The sequence below is a fragment of the Hylobates moloch genome, unplaced genomic scaffold (genome assembly GCF_009828535.3).
Source record: "Hylobates moloch isolate HMO894 unplaced genomic scaffold, HMol_V3 SCAFFOLD_4, whole genome shotgun sequence".
In the NCBI taxonomy this organism is placed as follows: domain Eukaryota; kingdom Metazoa; phylum Chordata; class Mammalia; order Primates; family Hylobatidae; genus Hylobates; species Hylobates moloch.
The window spans coordinates 172,068,523-172,087,616 of NW_026652279.1; the positions used below are offsets into that span (position 1 = coordinate 172,068,523).

The following is a 19,094-nucleotide window of genomic DNA, read 5'->3' on the forward strand; positions in this document are numbered from 1 at the left end:
TGTATAACTACATTTATTGAAGAACATATTCCAATATCAAATGGGAAATTTCAACAATGCAAAAACCACAAATATGTTTGCACCAACCTGATATAACATGCTATGCTGATGAACTAGGGCTTTGAGGCTTTGTCACTTTTCCGAAATTTTCCTTTGGAGGGACGGAGGCATGTTCTGAATAATCAGCCATCAGTTTTTTCTGTGTGACTATTTTATGTTCTTTGTTTACATCAGACATTAAAGGATATTTGTTAATTTCCTGCCAGGTGACTTAAAACAGCAGTGCACATGGAAGGTTTTAGGTTTTAGTAGTCTCCCAGGTGATGTTTCTTTACCTGTGGGTTTGATGAAGGTGACACATTTTATTTTTAAATTATCTTTGATTTTTATTCATATAACCCCCAGAGAAGACCACAGTACATTATTCTCTTGGATTTCCGTATCTTTATTCATATAACCCCCAGAGAAGACCACAGTACATTATTCCCTTGGATTTCAATTGGTCTCTGGTCTTCCCTTCAGCTTGTGTCTTTTTAGGTTTTGAACGTGGTGAGGGAGTGGCCTGCCTTCTGTGCCACTAGTTCTTGTAGTTCATGACAGTTTACCAACCATGATGAAAATAGTTCGTTCCCTTAACTTTTTAGCTGGGCTTTGAGGTTTTGTCGAGGCACTTTATACTGGACTATCGATATGGCAAGGAAAGCTGAATGCCAGAGTAACAGAATATTATTAGAAACTGTAAGTGAATATTCTATGGAACTTAAGACTGTACTTTCAGCCCGTCTGCAGGCCATTGTTTTTACTTTTATAGTGTTTTTGGTTTGCATAAAGTGGCATTATTTACATGACCATGAAAGAATAGCTTGGGAATCGCTTTGACTTTCTTTTGGTGAACGAAGGTCATTTGCTAATAATTTGAAGTCTTTGTAAGAGTTCATATTGTGCTCAAGATGGAGGTAAATGCTTGCCTCCGTTTTTCTCATTGGCTATAGATAATGTGGTCTAACAAATTATTACAGTACATTTTAAAAATACAGTTTGCAAGTACCTCTGTTGGGCATTATATTAGCCCTGTGAATTATTATCCTCACATTACTGATTAAAAAGCTGAAATAAAGGGCAGTAAAGTAATAGGCCTGAAGCCATGTGTTTACTAAGGCTTCAGTCCTTATGTTATCTCAGAATTTGGTATGGCTTAGGTATTATTTTGATCAGGTTCCTCAAATTTATGCTACATGTTTACGAGGTGTTAGAGTTCCACGGGGAAATGGAATGTACTAGACAGAGTTTTCCTTCTCAGCTATTTCTCTTCTTTTTTATTATGAATATTCTGAAATTTTCATCATTTCCATTTGAAGACTGTTACTTTCATCTTTTTGTCGTATATGTGAATTTCTGTACCATTTTACAGTTTACCAAATGCCATATATATATATATATATATATATATATATATATATATGGCAGTTTCATACTCATTCTTTTTTTTTGATACAGGATATTGCTCTGTTGCCTAGGCTGGAGTGCAGTGGTGCGATTTCAGCTCATTGCAACCTCTGCCTTCTGAGTTCAGGTGATTCTTCTGCCTCAGCCTCCCAAGTAGCTGGGATTACAGGCGTGTGCCACCACGCCCGGCTAATTTTTGTATTTTTAGTAGAGACGGGGTTTCACCATGTTGGTCAGGCTGGTCGTGAGCTCCTGACCTCAAATGAACCACCCACTTCAGCCTCACAAAGTGTTGGGATTACAGGCATGAGCAACCACACCTGGCCTTCATATTCATTATTTCTTTTGATTTTTTTTTTTTTTTCCATCTCTACACAGACTTGATTCCTAGATGTCCAGCCCCTTTCACAGCTGCCTGTTGGTTAGACCCAGGAGTTGGCAAACTGTGGGCTGGGTCAGATTCCACCTACCGCCTGTTTCTATAAACAAAGTTTCACTGGCACGTGCTGTACTTTTTCATTCACCCATTGTTAATGGCTGTGTTTGTACTATAGTGGCAGCAGTGGAGTTGTGATAGAAACTGTCTGGCTCACATACCTCAAATATTTACTCCTTGGCCTTTTATAGAAAGTTGGCTGACCCCCAGGTGAGATGTGCTTTCTTCCTTGGGGCCTCGACCTAGCCCTAACCTCTCCATTCCCTGTGCGTTCTGAGGCCCACGTTTGTTTTCTCAGTATTTTTGCCATGTAGGACGTCTGTCTTCCTTCTTGAAAATTGAAGTTTCTATCTGGTGTCATTTTTCTTCAGGCAGAGGAACGCTTTAGTTTTTTGTTAATTCAGGTGTGTTACTGACAAACATGATCTTGGATTTTGTTGTCTGAAAATTGCTCCCTTTGTTCCTGAAGATTTTTTTTTTCCCCTGGATACTGAACTCTGGGTAACAGATTTTTTGTTTCAGCATTTGAAGTATATTGCTCCACTGTCTTTTGGCCTTCGCTGTATCTGGTGATTAATCTGATGATGACCTCCATTATATTCTGATCAGCACAATTTCAGATAGTTGTTCCCCGTCCGCTTCCTAGATTTTTGCCTTTATTTTAGGTTTTTGGCATTTTGACGGTGAATATCTCGGGTGTGGTTTTCTGACTTCTCAAACTTGAAAATTTATGTCTTTCACCAAATGTAGGGAATTTGCGGGCATTATTTCTTCAAATATTTTACTGCTTTACTGTTTCTACTCTGCCTTGGGGCTCCAGTTACACTCATGTAGACCTTTTGCTGGAGGTCCCGGATTTGCTTATTGTTTTCTAACCTGGTCACTGCTCTGTTCTTCAGGTTGAATGGCGTCTGCTGTGTCCTAAGTGTTCACTGTCTGCCTCTCTACTCTCTTGTTCGTCCCCGTGTAACAAGTTTTTAGTTTGAGAATTTTTTTCAGTTCTAGAATTTGTTTCACTTAAAAAAAAAGTTTAGTTCTCTGCTAAGATTTTATATTTGTTCATTCACTACAAGAATATTTTTCTTTATATCCTTTAGCAATAATTAGAATAACTGCTGATTCTTTATTGTGAGGATGGGTTACGTCTTCGTGATTCTTTTTATCTCTAGTGACTTTGAATTGCGTCCTGTTTACTGTGGGTTGTAGACTCTTGATCATGTTAGGTTTCCCTGAAGACTATTGATTGCTTGTTTGACAGGCAGTTAACTTGGTCAGGCTCAAATTGCCAACTCTCCCTTTGGCAGATGCTCAAATCTCAGTCCACTTATTTTAGACTCAGCTGATCTGAAGTTGGCCTTGTGCAAGTTCTTTTCTGCTGTCAGCCAGAGATTTGGGCAGAATTTAGGGACAGAATTCGGAGTCACACTCACCGTGGGTTTCCCCCAACTTCCCAGCAACTCTGGTTGAACCAAACCCTGTGGATTTTTGTTGGAGTTTTAGCTGTTCCACATAACAAAGTGGCTGCCATTAGCTTAATAGTTGAGGAAGCAGGAGGTGCCCTGCTCGTTCTTTTTTCCAAATGTCCATACTTCCCCAGAATATACCTGATGTTAACTAAAAAGTGATTGAGGCAGGTCTCAATCGATAGAGGTTTATGTAGCTGCAGTTGAGGATGCACCAGGTAACAGGAGCATTTGTGCTTTTTCCAAAGGGGGCTTTGAGAAGTTCAGTATTTAAAGGGGAAAGAGCAAGCAGGAGGGGGAAAAAGGGAGGCTGGGGAGCAGTGAGGCAGATGCTTAGACATTCTTGTGAGCCTCCGATTAGCCTCAGTAAGCCTGCATTTTACATGGGAAAGAGGGAGTAGAGGAAAGTCAGTTGTGCGTTTTTCTCAGGGTTATCTCTCACGGGAAGGGTGATTTCTGCTCTTGTCCTTGTCTGTACCTATGAAGATAAGCTGGTAGTTGATGTTGCCAGGGTGAGATACAATAGAATTTGGTTTTAGGGCTAGTTTTTACGGGGGATATATGTTCTGATAGATTTAGGGGCTCACAGGAAATCTTGTGGGCACTTTGTGAGGAAGGCCATCTGGGGAGCTATGTGGCCTTCTGTAGTTGTGGGCACCTGGCATATGGATGAGACCATGACACAGGGTTGTGGAATGACAGCTGTCTGTTCGGCAACGAAAGGTAGACAGTGTTGCACAGTTCAGTTCCCAAGCTTCACTTTCCCCCTGGCATAGTGAGTTTGGGTCCCAAGAATCTGTTATCTTTCATGCTACTTTTGAGCACCTCTAGGTAGTCACCTTCTATATGTTTTTTAAAGTTTTGATGTTATTTGCAGGCGATTCGGTTTGATAGGAGTAACTCTGGCTATAGCCAGATTTATAGAACCCATTTCCTTTTAGTTTTTCAAGTCACAGTTCTTCTTCCATCAGCTGTGGAGGGTTCCTTGCAAGCATGCTTTGTCTAGGCTCTCAGTTCAAAACAATAGAAACTGCAGTCTGCCTTACATGCCCTTGTGCTGTTTGCTGCATTAGTAGCGGCACACTGTCGTTTGTGTTGTGAGGTTGTGATAGCTGGAACGTGCCCAGTTTGCCTAGAGCAGCTTTCTCAGGTATGCATCCATTCGGTGCTTGTGCACACACTGCCACCACGTGCGTGATGCTGGCTGGCTGCTGATAGACCCTGTCCTAGTGCAGCTTATGGTCTGGTGAGGGAGACAGATAATTGAAAATTGTATAAATAGTTAGAAAGCTACAATTGCAGACCTGCTTATGAAAGAAATCATATCGGGCACCAAGAGCAAACTTCAGGGGAAGATCACTGAGCACTGAAGGGTGAATGGGAGGTAACCAGGCAAAAAACGAGAGGTTTTTTCTCACACCAGCACTTCTCCGATTGTCTGACACTGAGTTTCCAGTGGTTCAGTTCTATTCGGACAGTTGTCTCTCACGAGACTGCTACATTTCAAACCCAGCTGCAAATGGGGTGCCCAAGCTATTCATACTCCTACCCGACTGAGTAGATTTAAGGGTTCCCATGACTCCCCTCAGGTTTGATAATTTGCTGGAATGACCCATGTAACTCAGGAGAGTGCTTGACTTCCTGGTACCAGTTTAGTATGAAGGATGCAACTCAGAACGAGATGGATAGAAGAAAGATGTAGGGTGAGGGATGGGAGCGGGGTTTCCAGGCCCTCTAGGTGCGGCACCTCCGTGCTTTCAGCAACCCAAGATCTCTCCAAGCCCCTGGCCTTGGTGGTTTCTAATGTCGGCTCTGGTAGGTAGGCATGCACGATTGACTAGATCACTGGACATTGCTGAGTGGTGTGATCTCCAGCCCCCTTGTCCTCCCTTTAGGTTGCTGGGTGGGGCTGAAAGTTCCTCTGATCACGGTGGTCTTTGTGACATCTAGCCCCCACCCTGTAAGCTGTCTAGGGGCTGGCCCAGAGTTATCTCGTTAGCATAGGCTCAGGTATGACGGAAAGGGGTTCATGATGGGTAACAAAAGACATTTCTCTCACTCAGGAAATTCCAGGGGTTTTGGGAGCCAGGGACAGTTTATCTGATGTCACAGGAGAGAGAGCACCCTGAGGTGGGCATTGGCTGTGGCTGGAGCCTGTGAATGGAGAGGAGTGGAACAGTAGGAGCCTGGACGGGCAGGCGAGATCAGGTCCTGGAGACTCTGACTGGATCTTAGGTGACTGTCAAGAGTAGTTGCAGGCCGTTGATGGATTTGAAGCTGGCACTATCATATCATAGTTGGCACTCTTCTGTAAAAGGAACTGTATGCTCTGTGATGAGTGGTCTGGGTGGGGCGGAGGGCAGGAGGACACAGACTCCAGAAAGGAGGATATTGAATTTTGTCGAGATTCTTTTCTGTGTTGAATAAATATCCGTTACCTTAAAAGCCACTGACTTATAATCATTTGGTGGTAATTTTGTGGAGGTGTTTGTAAAAGTTACTTAGCAAGTCTGTTTTTGCTTAGGCGTTGTAGTTAGTGCTTCTGGGATCCACGGCCGGTTGTAGGCAGCGTCTTCTCCTGGAAACACTCTGAACCACTCTTTACATACACTCACGCCTGCATGCATGTATTCTCCTATTTTTTTGTTTTTCCCCCAGAATGACCCTATGCCTAGAATTCTTTTGTAGCTTAGGTGACTTTTTCCAAGCATTCTTTTATCCCCAAAAGGGATCTCTCTGTCTGTGGTTGCCACTGTAGTTGATACTTCCGAAGTGGGAGGAGTGCCCTGGGGCCTTGTCCTCCTGAGGTCCTTGTGTGGTCCTGGAAGGTGCAGCGGGTGATTTGCTCAGCACTGGGGCAGAAGCCTAGATGGCATTCCATAGGAAGCACTAGTTAAGATGGCATAAAAGAGTTAGTCTCATTATAAAATATCCAGAAGCTGTAGAATAGGACAGAGTGAAAAACCACCAATAAACTTTTCACCCAGATGTAATTATTGTTGATACTGCCTTCCACTTCTCTAAGCTTTGGTGTATAGGAGAACACAGGCATAATTTGGGCCAGGATTGAGGGCCTGCCTCAAGTAAGATAAGATAGTGAGTGCTCTCTCAGGAGAGCCTGCCTGTTGCATTTGGGCGGTGAGGTAACCTGATTTGACCTCAGTATGGGGCAGGTGTGAATAGCACAGGCAGAGGCTTCTCCTTCCTGCATGTCCAGTACAGAAGACATTACATGTTTCGCTGCAAATTAAATGATTGCAGATGTGAAAAGAAGTTATCCCAGAAGAGAGCTATTGAAGAATTCTAATCACTTTAATGTCATTAGGAGAGTTTTTCAAATACTTTAATGGCAGCTCATGTCTGTCTGATGGCTGCCTTACTATAAGGGGATACAGTGAACTTCCATGTACAGATCTACTATTTATATTGAATTCTTAGTGTGTTCCTGGTATTTTTCAGTTATTAACTCATTTTATCCTTTAAAGGACCCCATGAAGCAGGTGTTTAAAGATAAGAAAGCTAGGACACCAAGAGGGTGAGGGACGTGCCCAAGGTTACACAACTGGTAACTGGGGACTCAGATTTGGAGACAGGTTGTCTTCATTCGAGGTATGTATGTGAAAGGTTGATTCTGAGAGTCTCTGATTCATAGTTCCACCTCTTTCAGTTGGCAGTGCTTTTCGCAAGCCCGGCAGCTTCTCACCCCACCCTCTGCTGCCCTAAGGCAGCCCCAGTGAGAGCCCCCAGCCAGTTAGGTTCCTCTCCCAGAGCCAGGCCCAGCAGCAGCTGGAGGCCAGGCCCCTCCTCCTGTTGGGGGCAGGGCCCCTGCCTCACTTTGGGAGAAGAAAGCCTTAGTGGGGAGAGATAAGATAGTGAGCGCAGTTTCCTTCAAACTATTGTTCTAAGTGTCGGAGAATTCCCTGTACTACGTGATTTACCGTAGACCCTGTTACAGTATGATTTAAAGAGCCTTTGGACTAGTCTGGGAATGTGGAACAGTGGCTTGTAAAAAATTGCTTCTATGGGCAAATGAATTCTTGGAATCTAATAGTATCTTTTAAACAAGTTTTTAAAATAAAACTCATAAGTTGGGAATTTGCTTCTAGTTTATGATAGAAAGGAGGTTAAATTCTGTTGAAAATAGAACCTCAGAAGCTCTCTTATGGAACCTCCTTGTTGTACGAAATTTTATTCTTATTTATTTTGATGGTGACTGGTCTTCTAATACTTCCCCTAAAGAAATTCTAAAATACCCAGTAACTCTCCATCTCTTTGTTTAGGTGCCAGCGCATGGGCTAGCGAACAGTGGAGATAGCAGGATTTGCCCTGTTCCCGTCTCAGGTGTACAGCTCTTGAAATAGTGAGGTTGCCTGGATCATTGTACCCCAGAGTCTCCACCAAGCCTGGGACTACCACACTAAGCTTGTCGTGTGTAACTGTTGCTTGGGGCAGCAGTGACCATTTCACCATTCCTGCTTGAGTGTTCTGGGCGCTTTCCCCACCCCAGGTCCCCAGCCTCCCCCAATCCATATACTTCATGCTGCTTTGGCCCCGCTTTGGGGATGTTCAGGGCCACCTCATGACCTCTCACAACCCAGTTATCACAGTTAAAATGTCTCAGAGCATCTTGGCTCTGCTCCATGCCACCATGTGATACATGGGACGCCTTTTCCTCGTGGAGTTTCACATAGGTTTTTGATGATTCTGCCGTGTTCTCTGGCTATCTGGGAGATCACAGACTGCCATGCCTGTGGAGGACTGGGAGGGAAGCCTACCCTTTTTGTAGCTAAAGTTGAACCATTGTGGTGCTGGTTCACGGGTGCTATTAGTTTAGAGGGCAAGGTGGTGATGAATTCCATCTCCAATCCTTTACTCAGATTGTTCTAATATGTTGTACATTTTCTGTAAGGTGATAGTGAAAACAGTACATCAAGAGAAAGATTTTCTTCTCTAGAGACTCAAATTCTCAGCATATTTGTTGTTTGCACTGTTTTTAATCGGTCAACTGCAATGTTTGTAATTTTCATTTTCTGTTCTGGTGACAGTTTTTTTAAAAATGTGATTTTGAGTCAAGTTTGTTTGAGAGGATATGGGTGCCACTAACATGAAGGCCGGGCTCAGAAGAGGATTTGGGCTAAGTCGCTGAGTCACTAACATGAAGGCCGGGCTCAGAAGAGGATTTGGGCTAAGTCGCTGAGTCACTAACATGAAGGCCGGGCTCAGAAGAGGATTCGGGCTAAGGCGCTGAGTTCCGTTTGGGGTTGCTGTGCATTTCAGTTGGAGATGTCACAGGGGAGGGTGGAAGCGGAGACTGGGAGCCGCAGACTTCCCACCCGGCCTACTGCATGTGTAGGAACAGGTGTGGCCCAGGTAAGGGTTAGGTTTGGATTGACAGCCCTCCTGGTCACCTGCCTCGTGTTGCTTGCCCATGTCTGTCCCAGTGTCCTCATCTATAAAGCAGGGGTGCTGGTGTCACCCATCCAGAGTCTCACGGAGGTAGAGTGGCCTGGTACTTACAGAACCATCTGCAAATGCTCGGGGCCCTACTTGGCATCTGGAGCTGAGTTCTCCTGCAGCCTCTGTTCCGCCAGGGCCCTCCCTGTGCACCATTTGCAACTTCAGTTGTGAAAATGTAACTTCACGCTGGCTTTGGAGGGCCCTGAGTGAGTTGGCTGGCATTCGTGAGAGAAGATCTGTTTTCAGTTACATTGGTGAGGGACTTTTTTCCTTACCCTTCCCATTTCTGCAGCTTTGTCTTTACTTGATTTCACTTTCTGCCCTTAAACTCGGGGACATTCTATGACTGTCTTTAACTGGGGGTATTTCTTCTGCGGAAGATGGGGTCATGGTGCTTTTTCAGTGCTGCTTTTCTCTTGGCTCTGTTTGGGGATGTCTGACAGGCAGTTGACTAGCCATGGAATCAGGTTGGAAGTAGAGAATGATTTAATGAACTTCATGCATGGCGTAATGAATTGGTATGATATTTCATTCATTGTCTGGATCTTTTTAATGTCGATATTTTAATTATTTTTTTCCTAAAATAGCTGGAGGCAACTTATTTTTAACTGCCAGCTAGTTAAGCCATCATTGTCTATATTTGGAATGGTAGAAAACAACCAAATGTGTCTTTAATCTTATTCTTATCCTACACTAATCAGTCACTTGATTAGTAGGCTGTAGCTACGGCATAAACCAAAGGAGGCAGGAAGGTTTCACTTGGAAGGTGATGGAGAAATACACCAAACGTTCAGGAAAGAAACATTTTGGATGATTAAGGAAGCTTTATAAATGGCACGCAGGGAGGCACAGTGATTGGAACTGTGGCGCTTTGATGTTTTTCACCACCATGCCTCCTTTCTTAGAGGGTTACCTGTGGCATGTTCTCCCTGCCCACACTCAGGTTCCGTCCTGAGCCTGCTTCGCTTCTCTGTTGATGCAGTATGGTCTCCACCATCCTTGGTCTTTCAGTGTCACGGCCAGTTGTTAGCTCCTGCCTCTGAAGTCAGCCTTTCTGGATCAGATCTTTCTTGATTGTTCAGCTTGTCTTTTCGTGTCTGTGCCGATCTCTGTGGAGACCTTTAGTCAGTGTGCTTCAGGAATTCACTGGCGTCTCCTCCTTCCTCCTCTTCCCTGCTCACTCGCTCTCTTCGTATCACCCACCTGTTGATTTCTTTTTAGAAACATTTAGTATATCTTTAACTCTCCCTTTTCCTCCACCTTGAATCACTTGTCGAGCTACTTGTTCTGTGCCTTCTGTGCCTGACCCGTCCTGAACGCGTAGTTCAGGTCTTGTGGGTTTTCATGTTGTCTGTGCACTAACCTAACTGGGCCCTGACTTCTAGTTGGTTCCTGTTCTGTCCAGCTTCTCCACCAGCACTAGTCCTCCTGAAATGGTTCATCCCAGAAACTGGGGGTGACACCGCTTTATTCATTTATTTGTACACAGCACTGTTTCACCAGCTGGTCTTCAAGACGTTTGGACAGGACCTGTTAAAATTGTGGCAATTTTTACTTCTTGAAAACAGCTAATTTAGATTGGTTCCAAAGTTGTAATAATCTACAGATGTCCCTCTACAGATTGGACCTCCCTTTTTGGCCTCTGTCCTTAGGCCTTGGCTTATGAGCCTTTCTTGTTGCTTCCTGGTGGGGCTGAAAAGTGGGATTTTCCCCCCACCCAGCTCTCCTTCCTGTTCCCTTTGTTTGGATTCACTTCTGCTTATCTTCTTACTAAAATCCTATTTAATCCTTCAGTCCTAGTGAGCATACCAGTTCTTAGTACAGCCTTCCCTTTGTTTCTTGCCTTTTGTTTGAATGTATGTCTTGATTTTATTTAGTGGCAAATGCCTTTCAATGTATTATAGACATCAGTAGACTGAGTTCCCGTTTGTTGACTTGTATATGATAGGACTACAGTGTATCAAAGAAAATATCCAATGTGTTTATAAATATTTAATGTAATTGTTATAATAGTTAAATATTATGTAATGATTTTGTTCAAAAGTTAATTATAAAGCCTAAGATAATAGGGAGGAAGTAGAGCAAGACAGCCAAATAGAAACCTCCACTGATTGTCCTCCCCACAGGAACACCACATTGAACAACTCTCCACACGAAGAAATACCTTCTTAAGAACCAGAATCAGGTGAGTGATCACAGTGTCTGGTTCTAACTTCATATCACTGAAGGAGACACGGAAGAGGGTAGGAAAGACAGTCTTAAATGGCTGATGCTACTGCTCCCTCAACTTCGGCAGCAGCCGCGTAGCACAGAGAGAAAACCTGTGCACTTCGGAGAGGGAGAGCTCAGTGGTTGTGGGACTTTGTATTTGAACTCAGTGCTGCCCTGTCACAATGGAAAGCAACATTGGGCACAGAGGTAGCATTTAGACCAGTCCTAGCCAGAAGGCTACTCACCAGTCCCAGCAGTTGGAACCTGAGTTCTGGCAAGCCCCGCCACTGTGGGCTAAAATGCCCTGGGGTTCTAAATAAACTTGAAAGACAGTCTAGGCCACAAGGACTGCACTTCGGGGCTAAGACCTGGTGTTGTGCTGGGGCTCTGAGCCAGTGGCCTTGGGGGGCATGCAACCTAGTGAGACCTCAGCCGGGGCAGCCAAGGGAGGCCTTGCACCACCCTCCCACAACCACAAGCAGGGCAGCCTGCAGCCCCAGGAGAGACTCCTTCCTTCTGCTTGAGAATAAGAGAAGAGTAAAGATGGCTTTGTCTTACAGCTTGGATACCAGCTCAGCCACAGTAGGATAGGGCATCAGGCAGAGCCCTGAGGCTCCCGGATGACGTTTATAGACATACCTTGGACCAAAAGGGAACCCACTGCTTTGAAGGGAAGCACCCAGTTCCTGTCAGGATCCATCATCTGCTGACTAAAGAGTCCTTGGGCCCTGAGTAATCAGCAGTGGTACTCAGGCAGAACTCACCATGGGTCTTGCATGAGACTCAAAGACGAGCTGGCTTCAAATGTGACCTAGCACATTCCCAGCTGTGGTGTCTACAGGGAGGGACTCCTGCTTGAGGAAAGGAGAGGAGACTTTGTCTTGCAGCGTAGGTACCTGCCCAGCCACAGTGAGGCAGAACATCAAGTGGGCTCTTGGGAGTCCCCAGTTTCAGGCCTTGGCTGTTAGACATGATTTCAGGACCTGCTGTGGGCTAGAGGGCAGCCCGCTGCTCTGAAAGGAGAGTCTCAGGCCTGGCAGCATTCACCACCAACTGACTGAAGAGTCCTTGGGCCTTGAATGAACATTAGCGATAAACAGGCAGTACTTGCTGCAGGCCTGGGGTGGCGGTGGCCACAGGGAGAGGTTCCTGCTTATGGAAAAGGGGAGTGAAGAGTGGGAAGGACATTTTCTTGTGGCTTGGGTGCCACAAGAAATATTCAACTGCAGTAGAATAGTGCACCAGCTAGATTCCTAAGGTTTCAGCTTCCAGGCTCTGGCTCCCAGATGGCATCTCTAGACCTGCCGAGAACCAAGGAGAACTCACTGCCCTGAAGGAAAGGACACATGCCCATCTGGCTTTGCCACCTGCCGATTGTAGTGCCCCAGGGTCTTGAGCAAACATAAGCAGTAGTTAGCAAGTGGTTACCATGGGCTTTGGGTGCAGTCCAGTGCTTCACTGGCTTCAGGTGTGAACCAGTGCAGTCCCAATGGTGGTGGCTACAGGGGTATTTGTGTCACCCTCCTCTAGCTCTAGCTAGTCATCTCACACACACACACACATACACACACCCCTCTCTGTGTCTCTCCCTCTCTCTCTGTTTGGGAGAAAGTAAGGGAAGAGAACAGAGAGTCTCTGCCTAGTAATTGAAAATTCTTCTGGATTTTGTTCAAGAACACCACGGTGGTTCCTGTGTGAATCAGCAAGAGTCACAGCATTACTGGGCGTGGGGTGCCCCAATTTAATGCAGATATAGCTGCGGTGAGACCAGAAACTTAAATCGCAACGCCCAAGTCCCTTTGAATACCTGGAAAGCCTTCCCAAGAAGGATGGGTACAAACAAGCCTAGGCTGTGAAGGTTACAATAAACACCTCACTCTTCAATGCCCAATGCCCAGACACTGACAAACATCCACAAGCATGAAGTCCATCCAGGAAAACAGGAACTCGCCAAATAAAGCTACCAGTAAACAATTCTGGAGAGACAGATATGTGACCTTTCAGACAGAGAATTAAAAAATAGCTATTTTGAGGAAACAATGAAATTCAAGATGACACAGAGAAGGAAATCAGAATCCGATCAGATAAATTTAAACAGATTGAAATATGAAAGAATCAAGCAGAAATTCTGGAGTTGAAAAATGTAGTTGACATACTGAAAAATGCATCAAAGTCTCTTAGCAGAATTGACCAAGCAGAGGAAAGAATTAGTGAGCTTGAAGACAGGCCATCTAAAAATACACAGAAGAGACTAAAGAAAGAATCAAAAACAATGCAGCATGCCTACAAGATATAGAAAATAGCCCCAAAAGGGCAAATCCAGGAGTTACTGGCCTTAAGGAGGAAGTAAAGAGAGACATAGGGGTAGAAAGTTTATTCAAAGAGATAACAGATAACTTCCCAAACAGAGAGAAAGGTATCAGTATTCAAGTACAAGAAGGTTATATTAATAAAACACGGAGTAGATTTAACCCATAGAAGACTACCTTATGGGATTTAATAAGCAAACTCCCATAGGTCAATGATGAAGAAAGGATCCTAAAAGCAGAGAGAGAAACACATACCATACAAAGATGCTCCAATACATCTGGCAGCAGACTTCTCAGTGGAAAGCTTCCGGGCCAGGAGACAGTGGGTCTGACATATTTAAATTGCTGAAAGCAAAAACCTTTTATCCTAGGATAGTATATCCAGCAAAAATATTCTTCAAACGTGAAGGAGAAATAAAAACTTTCCCAAACAAAAGTTGAGGGATTTTATTAACACCAGCCCTGTTCTACAAGAAATGCTAAAGGGAGTTCTTCCGTATGAAAGAAAAGGATGTCAGTGAGCAATAAGAAATCACCTGAAGGTACAAAACTCACTGGTAATAGTACTCAGAAGAATACAGAATAGTATAACACTGTGTGTAAACTACTCATATCTTGAGTAGAAAGGTTAAAAGATGAACTGATCAAAAACTACAACTTTTCAAGACATAGTACAGTAAGATATAAGTAGAAACAACAAAAAGTTAAAAAGCACAAGGACAAAAAGTGTAGAGTTTTTAATTAATGTTCTCTTTCCTTGTTTGTTACATTGTTTACACAATCAGTGTTGTCATTTAAAAATAATGGGTTTTATTATTAGCAAGTCCGTGATAACCTCAAATTAAGAAACATACAATAGATCCATAAAAAATAAAAAGCAAGAAATTAAAACATAAAACCAGAGAATCACCTTTACTAAAAGGAAGACAGGAAGGAAAAAAGGAGAGAAGATTACAAAACAAGAAAACAAATGACAAAGTGCAAGAGTAAGTCCACGGTTATGAATAATAACATTGAACTTAAATGAACTAAACTCTGCAATCAAGAGCTGTAGAGTGGCTGAATGGATTTAAAAAAAAAAACCCAATGATCTGTTGCTGACAAGAAACACACTTCACCTCTATAAAGACACCTATAGTCTGGAAATAAAGGAATGGAAAAAGATATTCCATGCAAATGGGAACCAAAAAGAGCAGGAGTAGCTATACTTATATCAAACAAAATAGATTTCAAGACAAAAGCTAGAGACAAGGTCATTATATAATGATAAAGGGGTCAATTCAGCAAGAGGATATAGCAGTTGTATATATGCATCCAACATTGGAGCACCCAGATAATATAAAGCAAGTATTATTAGAACTAAAGATAAACCCCAATACAATAATAGCTAGAGATGTCAACACGCCACTTTCAGCACTGGACAGATCTTTGATACAGAAAAGCAACAAAGACACTTGTCTTTATCTGTACTTTAGAACAAATCAATCTAAAGATACTTACAGAACATTTCCTCTAGTGGCTTCAGAATACACATTCTTTTCTTAGCACTTGGATCATTCTTAAGGATCATCTATATTAAGCACAAAACAAGTCTTAAAAATTTTTTAACAATGAAATTCATCTCTTAAAAATCAAATATAATTTCATCAATATTCTTCTAACCACAATGGAATAAAACTAGAAATCAATAATGAGGAATTTTGGAAACTGTACAGACACATGGAAATTAAACAGTGTGCTCCTGAATGACCAGTGAGTCAATGAAGAAATTAAGAAAATTTAAAAATTTCTTGAAACAAATGATCATGGAAACACAATATAGCAAAACCTATGGGATACAGCAAAAGCTGTACTAAGAGGAAGTTTATAGCTGTAAGCACCTACATCAAAAAGTAGAAAAATTTCAAATAAACAACCTTAATGATGCATCTTAAAGAACAAGAAAAGCAAGAGCAAACCAAACCCAAAATTATAGAAGAAAAATAATAAAGATTAGAGTGGAAGTAAATGAAATTGAAATATTACAAAAGATCGATGAAACCAAAAGTGGCTTTTTTGAAAAAATAAAATTGACAAACCTTTAGTCAGATTAAGAAAAAAGAGAAGACCCAAATAAATAATTTTTCTTTTTCGTTTCTGATTTTAAAACTGATACTGCAGAAATTCATAGGCTCACTAGAGGCTACTGTGAACAACTGTATGCCGATAAATTGGAAAACTTAGAAGCTTTGGTAGTCAACAAGAGAGGGACCTGCCAGAGGTCATGTGGTTACAGGGGCCCCGTGTCCGTGTGTATGTGTGTCTGTCTGTCTGTCTCTCTGTCTGTGTCTATCTCCACCCTGAGTGGGAGCAGGAGGCTACTTGTGAAGTCTCATCTCTGAAGGCCATCTGTTGATCACAGACAGGCTGCTGGGTTCATTGCGGCTGGAGATGTGTACGGAGGTTCCCCCAGCACATTGCTCTGTCTTCATGTGCATCTCAGTTTCCATCTGAAGTCACTTGTTATTGAACTGAGAAACATTCCTCTGTCTAGTTAGCAATATCACTAGGAGTAAATGTATTATGGGGGAAATTGCTTAGCATTTGATTTCTCAAGTGTTTTTCCTGAGACCCAGTCATCTTCTGGGTAAGGAAAAAAAAAACCCTTGGGTATCCCCTTTCACCTTGTGCTGTTGCTGTTACTGTGAAGATGTAGACAGTATGTGTGACTCTAGCTGTCATCAGATCATTCATGGACACAATGCAACATCACACCTGTTAGATCATGGCTTTGGTTCTGCCAGGAGGCCTGGTGGGAGCAGCTGGCATGATGCGTGCTGCCCCTAGTGACCCATGTGTGCCATCCTGCTGCCCAAGGCCTTGATGTAGCCTCCGTGGGGTGCCCTGTCTGCACGTTATCACACTCTGAAGAGCAGCCTATGGAGCACAAGAGAGAACTGAGGGGAACGTCCTCTCCTTTAATTCTGAACTCATATTCTGTAATGGTGATTTCTGTGAGTCTGGTTGGTTGTCGTGTGAATTCAGGTGTCTAGGCAGCGTTATGTGTGGAATATGTTGGCACGTTATGCTCGAGTCCTAGGGCTCAGCTGACCTTTATGAGCTTTATCTGCTACTGAATTAATGAACAAGGGCTTTATCAACCATGAAACTTTGGTGATGGCAGTGACAGAAGATTCTTGGAGAATTAGTCTGGGACTGAAAGAGGTAATAAAAATCTAGAGCCTAGGCTCAGTGCGGTGAATGAAATAGGAAAAACCACTCGTACCATGAATTGTTCATTTATGCTGAAATATGACTTAATTTTCGTTAATTGATGAAATATCAGAAATGAAAATCAGTTTATCTAGATTTCCATTTCTGAATGGATCAGGGGCTGTGTCACTGGACCAGGTAGGAGATGAAATCTTAGCATAGCCCATGGTCCAGCACTGAGCAGTATTTCTGCAATCATGAGAATTTAACCCATCGTGGGTAGCACCAATCCTTTTCCTGTGCCACATCTCTGGCAGTGTTTTTTTGTGTGTATAACTTTGGCATTCCATCATTACCCAGTTCTCTGCAGTCCTCCCAGTGAGGCATGCAGGGTCCTATCATTCTAGAAGCCAGCCTCTTGCTGATGTTCACTGTGTCTCTGAGTATGAACATCACCTGCTTAGGTGTCAGAATATTCTCAAAACCTGTGTGTCTTAAGTACCTGGATTAAGGGGCATGTCCTTCCTCTCTGTAGGCTGGCAGCAGTTTGTAGCTCCTGTCACTGAGACTACATAATTGTCTTCAGTTTACTTTTGTACAAAATGATAGCACTCACTTTAAGGTAGAGACTGTTTCTTACCCTGTTTTTAGTTTGTTCCCAGTGCCTTGTAATGGTGCTGCATACATATAGTAGTTGACATTAATTTGAGTCAGTGACTGCCCTGCAGATGGACAGAACTGTGGTTAATCCCTGTAGGCTGTGGAAACCCCGCTTAGCTGTTAGTTGGAAATGGGTCTGCAGCAGTGCAGATGCTAGCTTACTTTGCCTTCTGTTGTGTTTTAGTAAACTAAACAGTAAAGCACCATAATAATTGCATGACACATTCAGGATTTGGAAACATGGCTTGGATGAATTAGACCAGTGTTGTTGAGAGCTTGCATTGATGGAAACATGCTATATCTGCTAGACAAATTTCAGTAGCCTCTAGCCACGTGGGGCTGTGAAGCTCTGGAAATGAGATTAACGCAACTGAATAACTGAATTTTTAATTTTTAAAAAAATTTTAACCTTACTTGAAATAGCTGCAGGTGGCTAGTGGCTGTTGGATTTGAGGGTAAAGAAGCATGGCAGAGAAGGCGGGTGGGACAGCCTCCCATCTGTGCAGAGGTCTGTCTGTCACCGCCACTGGCAGGAAGACTTCTGCATCCTAACCCTTAGCCTCGTTGTGCTGTGGGCAAGGTCCCTGCTATTGCAGACCCCACTAAATTCCCAGTCCCTGTAGGTACCTGTTGTGCTTCTGTAAGCTCCCTCCAGTACTCTGGGTGGGGACATGTCTTGCTCAGAGAGAGATCAAAGGAGAGCTAAGAGAGGGAAAGAGATGGACAGTTAAATATTGAAGAAGGGCATTGGCCTTTTTTTTTACACAGCACAGGGAAGAGACTAGTATGTGGAGGCAGCACTTACATTTGGTAGATGTGCTTACACAGATCAGCCACCTGAACCTGTGTGGGATATTTTTATTACCCACATTTTACATTTCTATTGTCTTCTGTATTATTTACAGTAACTACATTTGACATCTACATATTGCTATGTTTTAGAAGCAGAGGGTTATTCTCACCTCTTTCCTGAAGGCCATGTTTTATAAAACTGACATGTTATCTAGTCTAGAAGGGAAGGCCCGGCCAGGCGTGGTGGCACGTGCCTGTAATCCCAGCTACTTGGGAGGCTGAGACAGGAGAATCGCTTAAACCTGGAAGGCGGAGGTTGCAGTGAGCTGAGATGGCGCCGTTGCACTCCAGCCTGGGCAACCAGAGAGAAACTCCATCTCAAAAAAAAAAAAAAAAAAAAAAAAAAAGAAGACCCATTGTGCTGGGAATGCTTGAGAGTCTGAGGAGAGAAAACGGTGGGTGGTGGGATTTGGAACCTCTGTCACAGCGTTACTTCCTGTGCTTTTCTGTCTCCACAGCTATTGTAGGACGTGCTGATAACAGCTCAGTAAATTTTCCTAAATTGATGGAAACAGGAACAGTCTTTTTGAGCCTCGGTTACCAGTTATTAAGAAATGAATAAAAAACTGTTGAAAAACAGGGAGAAGACCAAGTTAGCATAAATTTGGAGTGCTCTGTGTTTTGAAAATGAAGATTTTTCCTAATACTTGTGACTCGCTGATTCTCCTGACCGTGGCTTTCTCCACCAGTACTTAGCCACAGAGTGGGAAGCAGTGCTCCTGAAGGTGGAGACACACCCAGAGACTGGATGATAGGTGGAACCAGGAAGTCCTGGGCCTGAGGTCCTGCCTGCGGGGTTGAAAGGCATGCCTGCCAGCTGATACATTTGGGAGCCAGTGTGCTGTGGTCTGAATGTGTTTCCCCAGATCATCTGTTATTACAGATGATCATCAATTGGATGGTATTAAAAGGTGGGCCTTGGAGGTGGTTAGGTCGTGAGGATGGAGCCCTCATGAATGGGAGCAGCAGCCTTGTAACAGCTGTGAGGGAGCTGTTTTGCCCTTCCCCCCCATGAGGATGCAATAGGGGACCATCTGCAGGTGCCTTGATCTTAGGCTTCCAACCTCC

The 19,094-nt window shown here is 43.4% G+C and overlaps 1 protein-coding gene across 17 annotated transcripts in view; it reads left to right on the forward strand.

The window, feature by feature from the left end:
* The window catches only part of ARHGEF7 (Rho guanine nucleotide exchange factor 7), a 190,833-nt gene that overhangs the window by 132,127 nt on the left and 39,612 nt on the right, over positions 1–19,094 (forward strand). The window contains exons 1-2 of one of the 17 annotated variants that reach the window (XM_058438080.1): positions 8,615–8,715; positions 10,929–10,987. The exons of the other annotated variants lie outside the window; for them this stretch is intronic. Coding sequence (XP_058294063.1) covers positions 8,629–8,715; positions 10,929–10,987 — 146 coding nt within the window. The 5' untranslated portion in view covers positions 8,615–8,628. Of the gene's footprint in view, positions 1–8,614; positions 8,716–10,928; positions 10,988–19,094 lie in introns of those variants that run through there. 17 annotated transcript variants of the gene reach the window in all.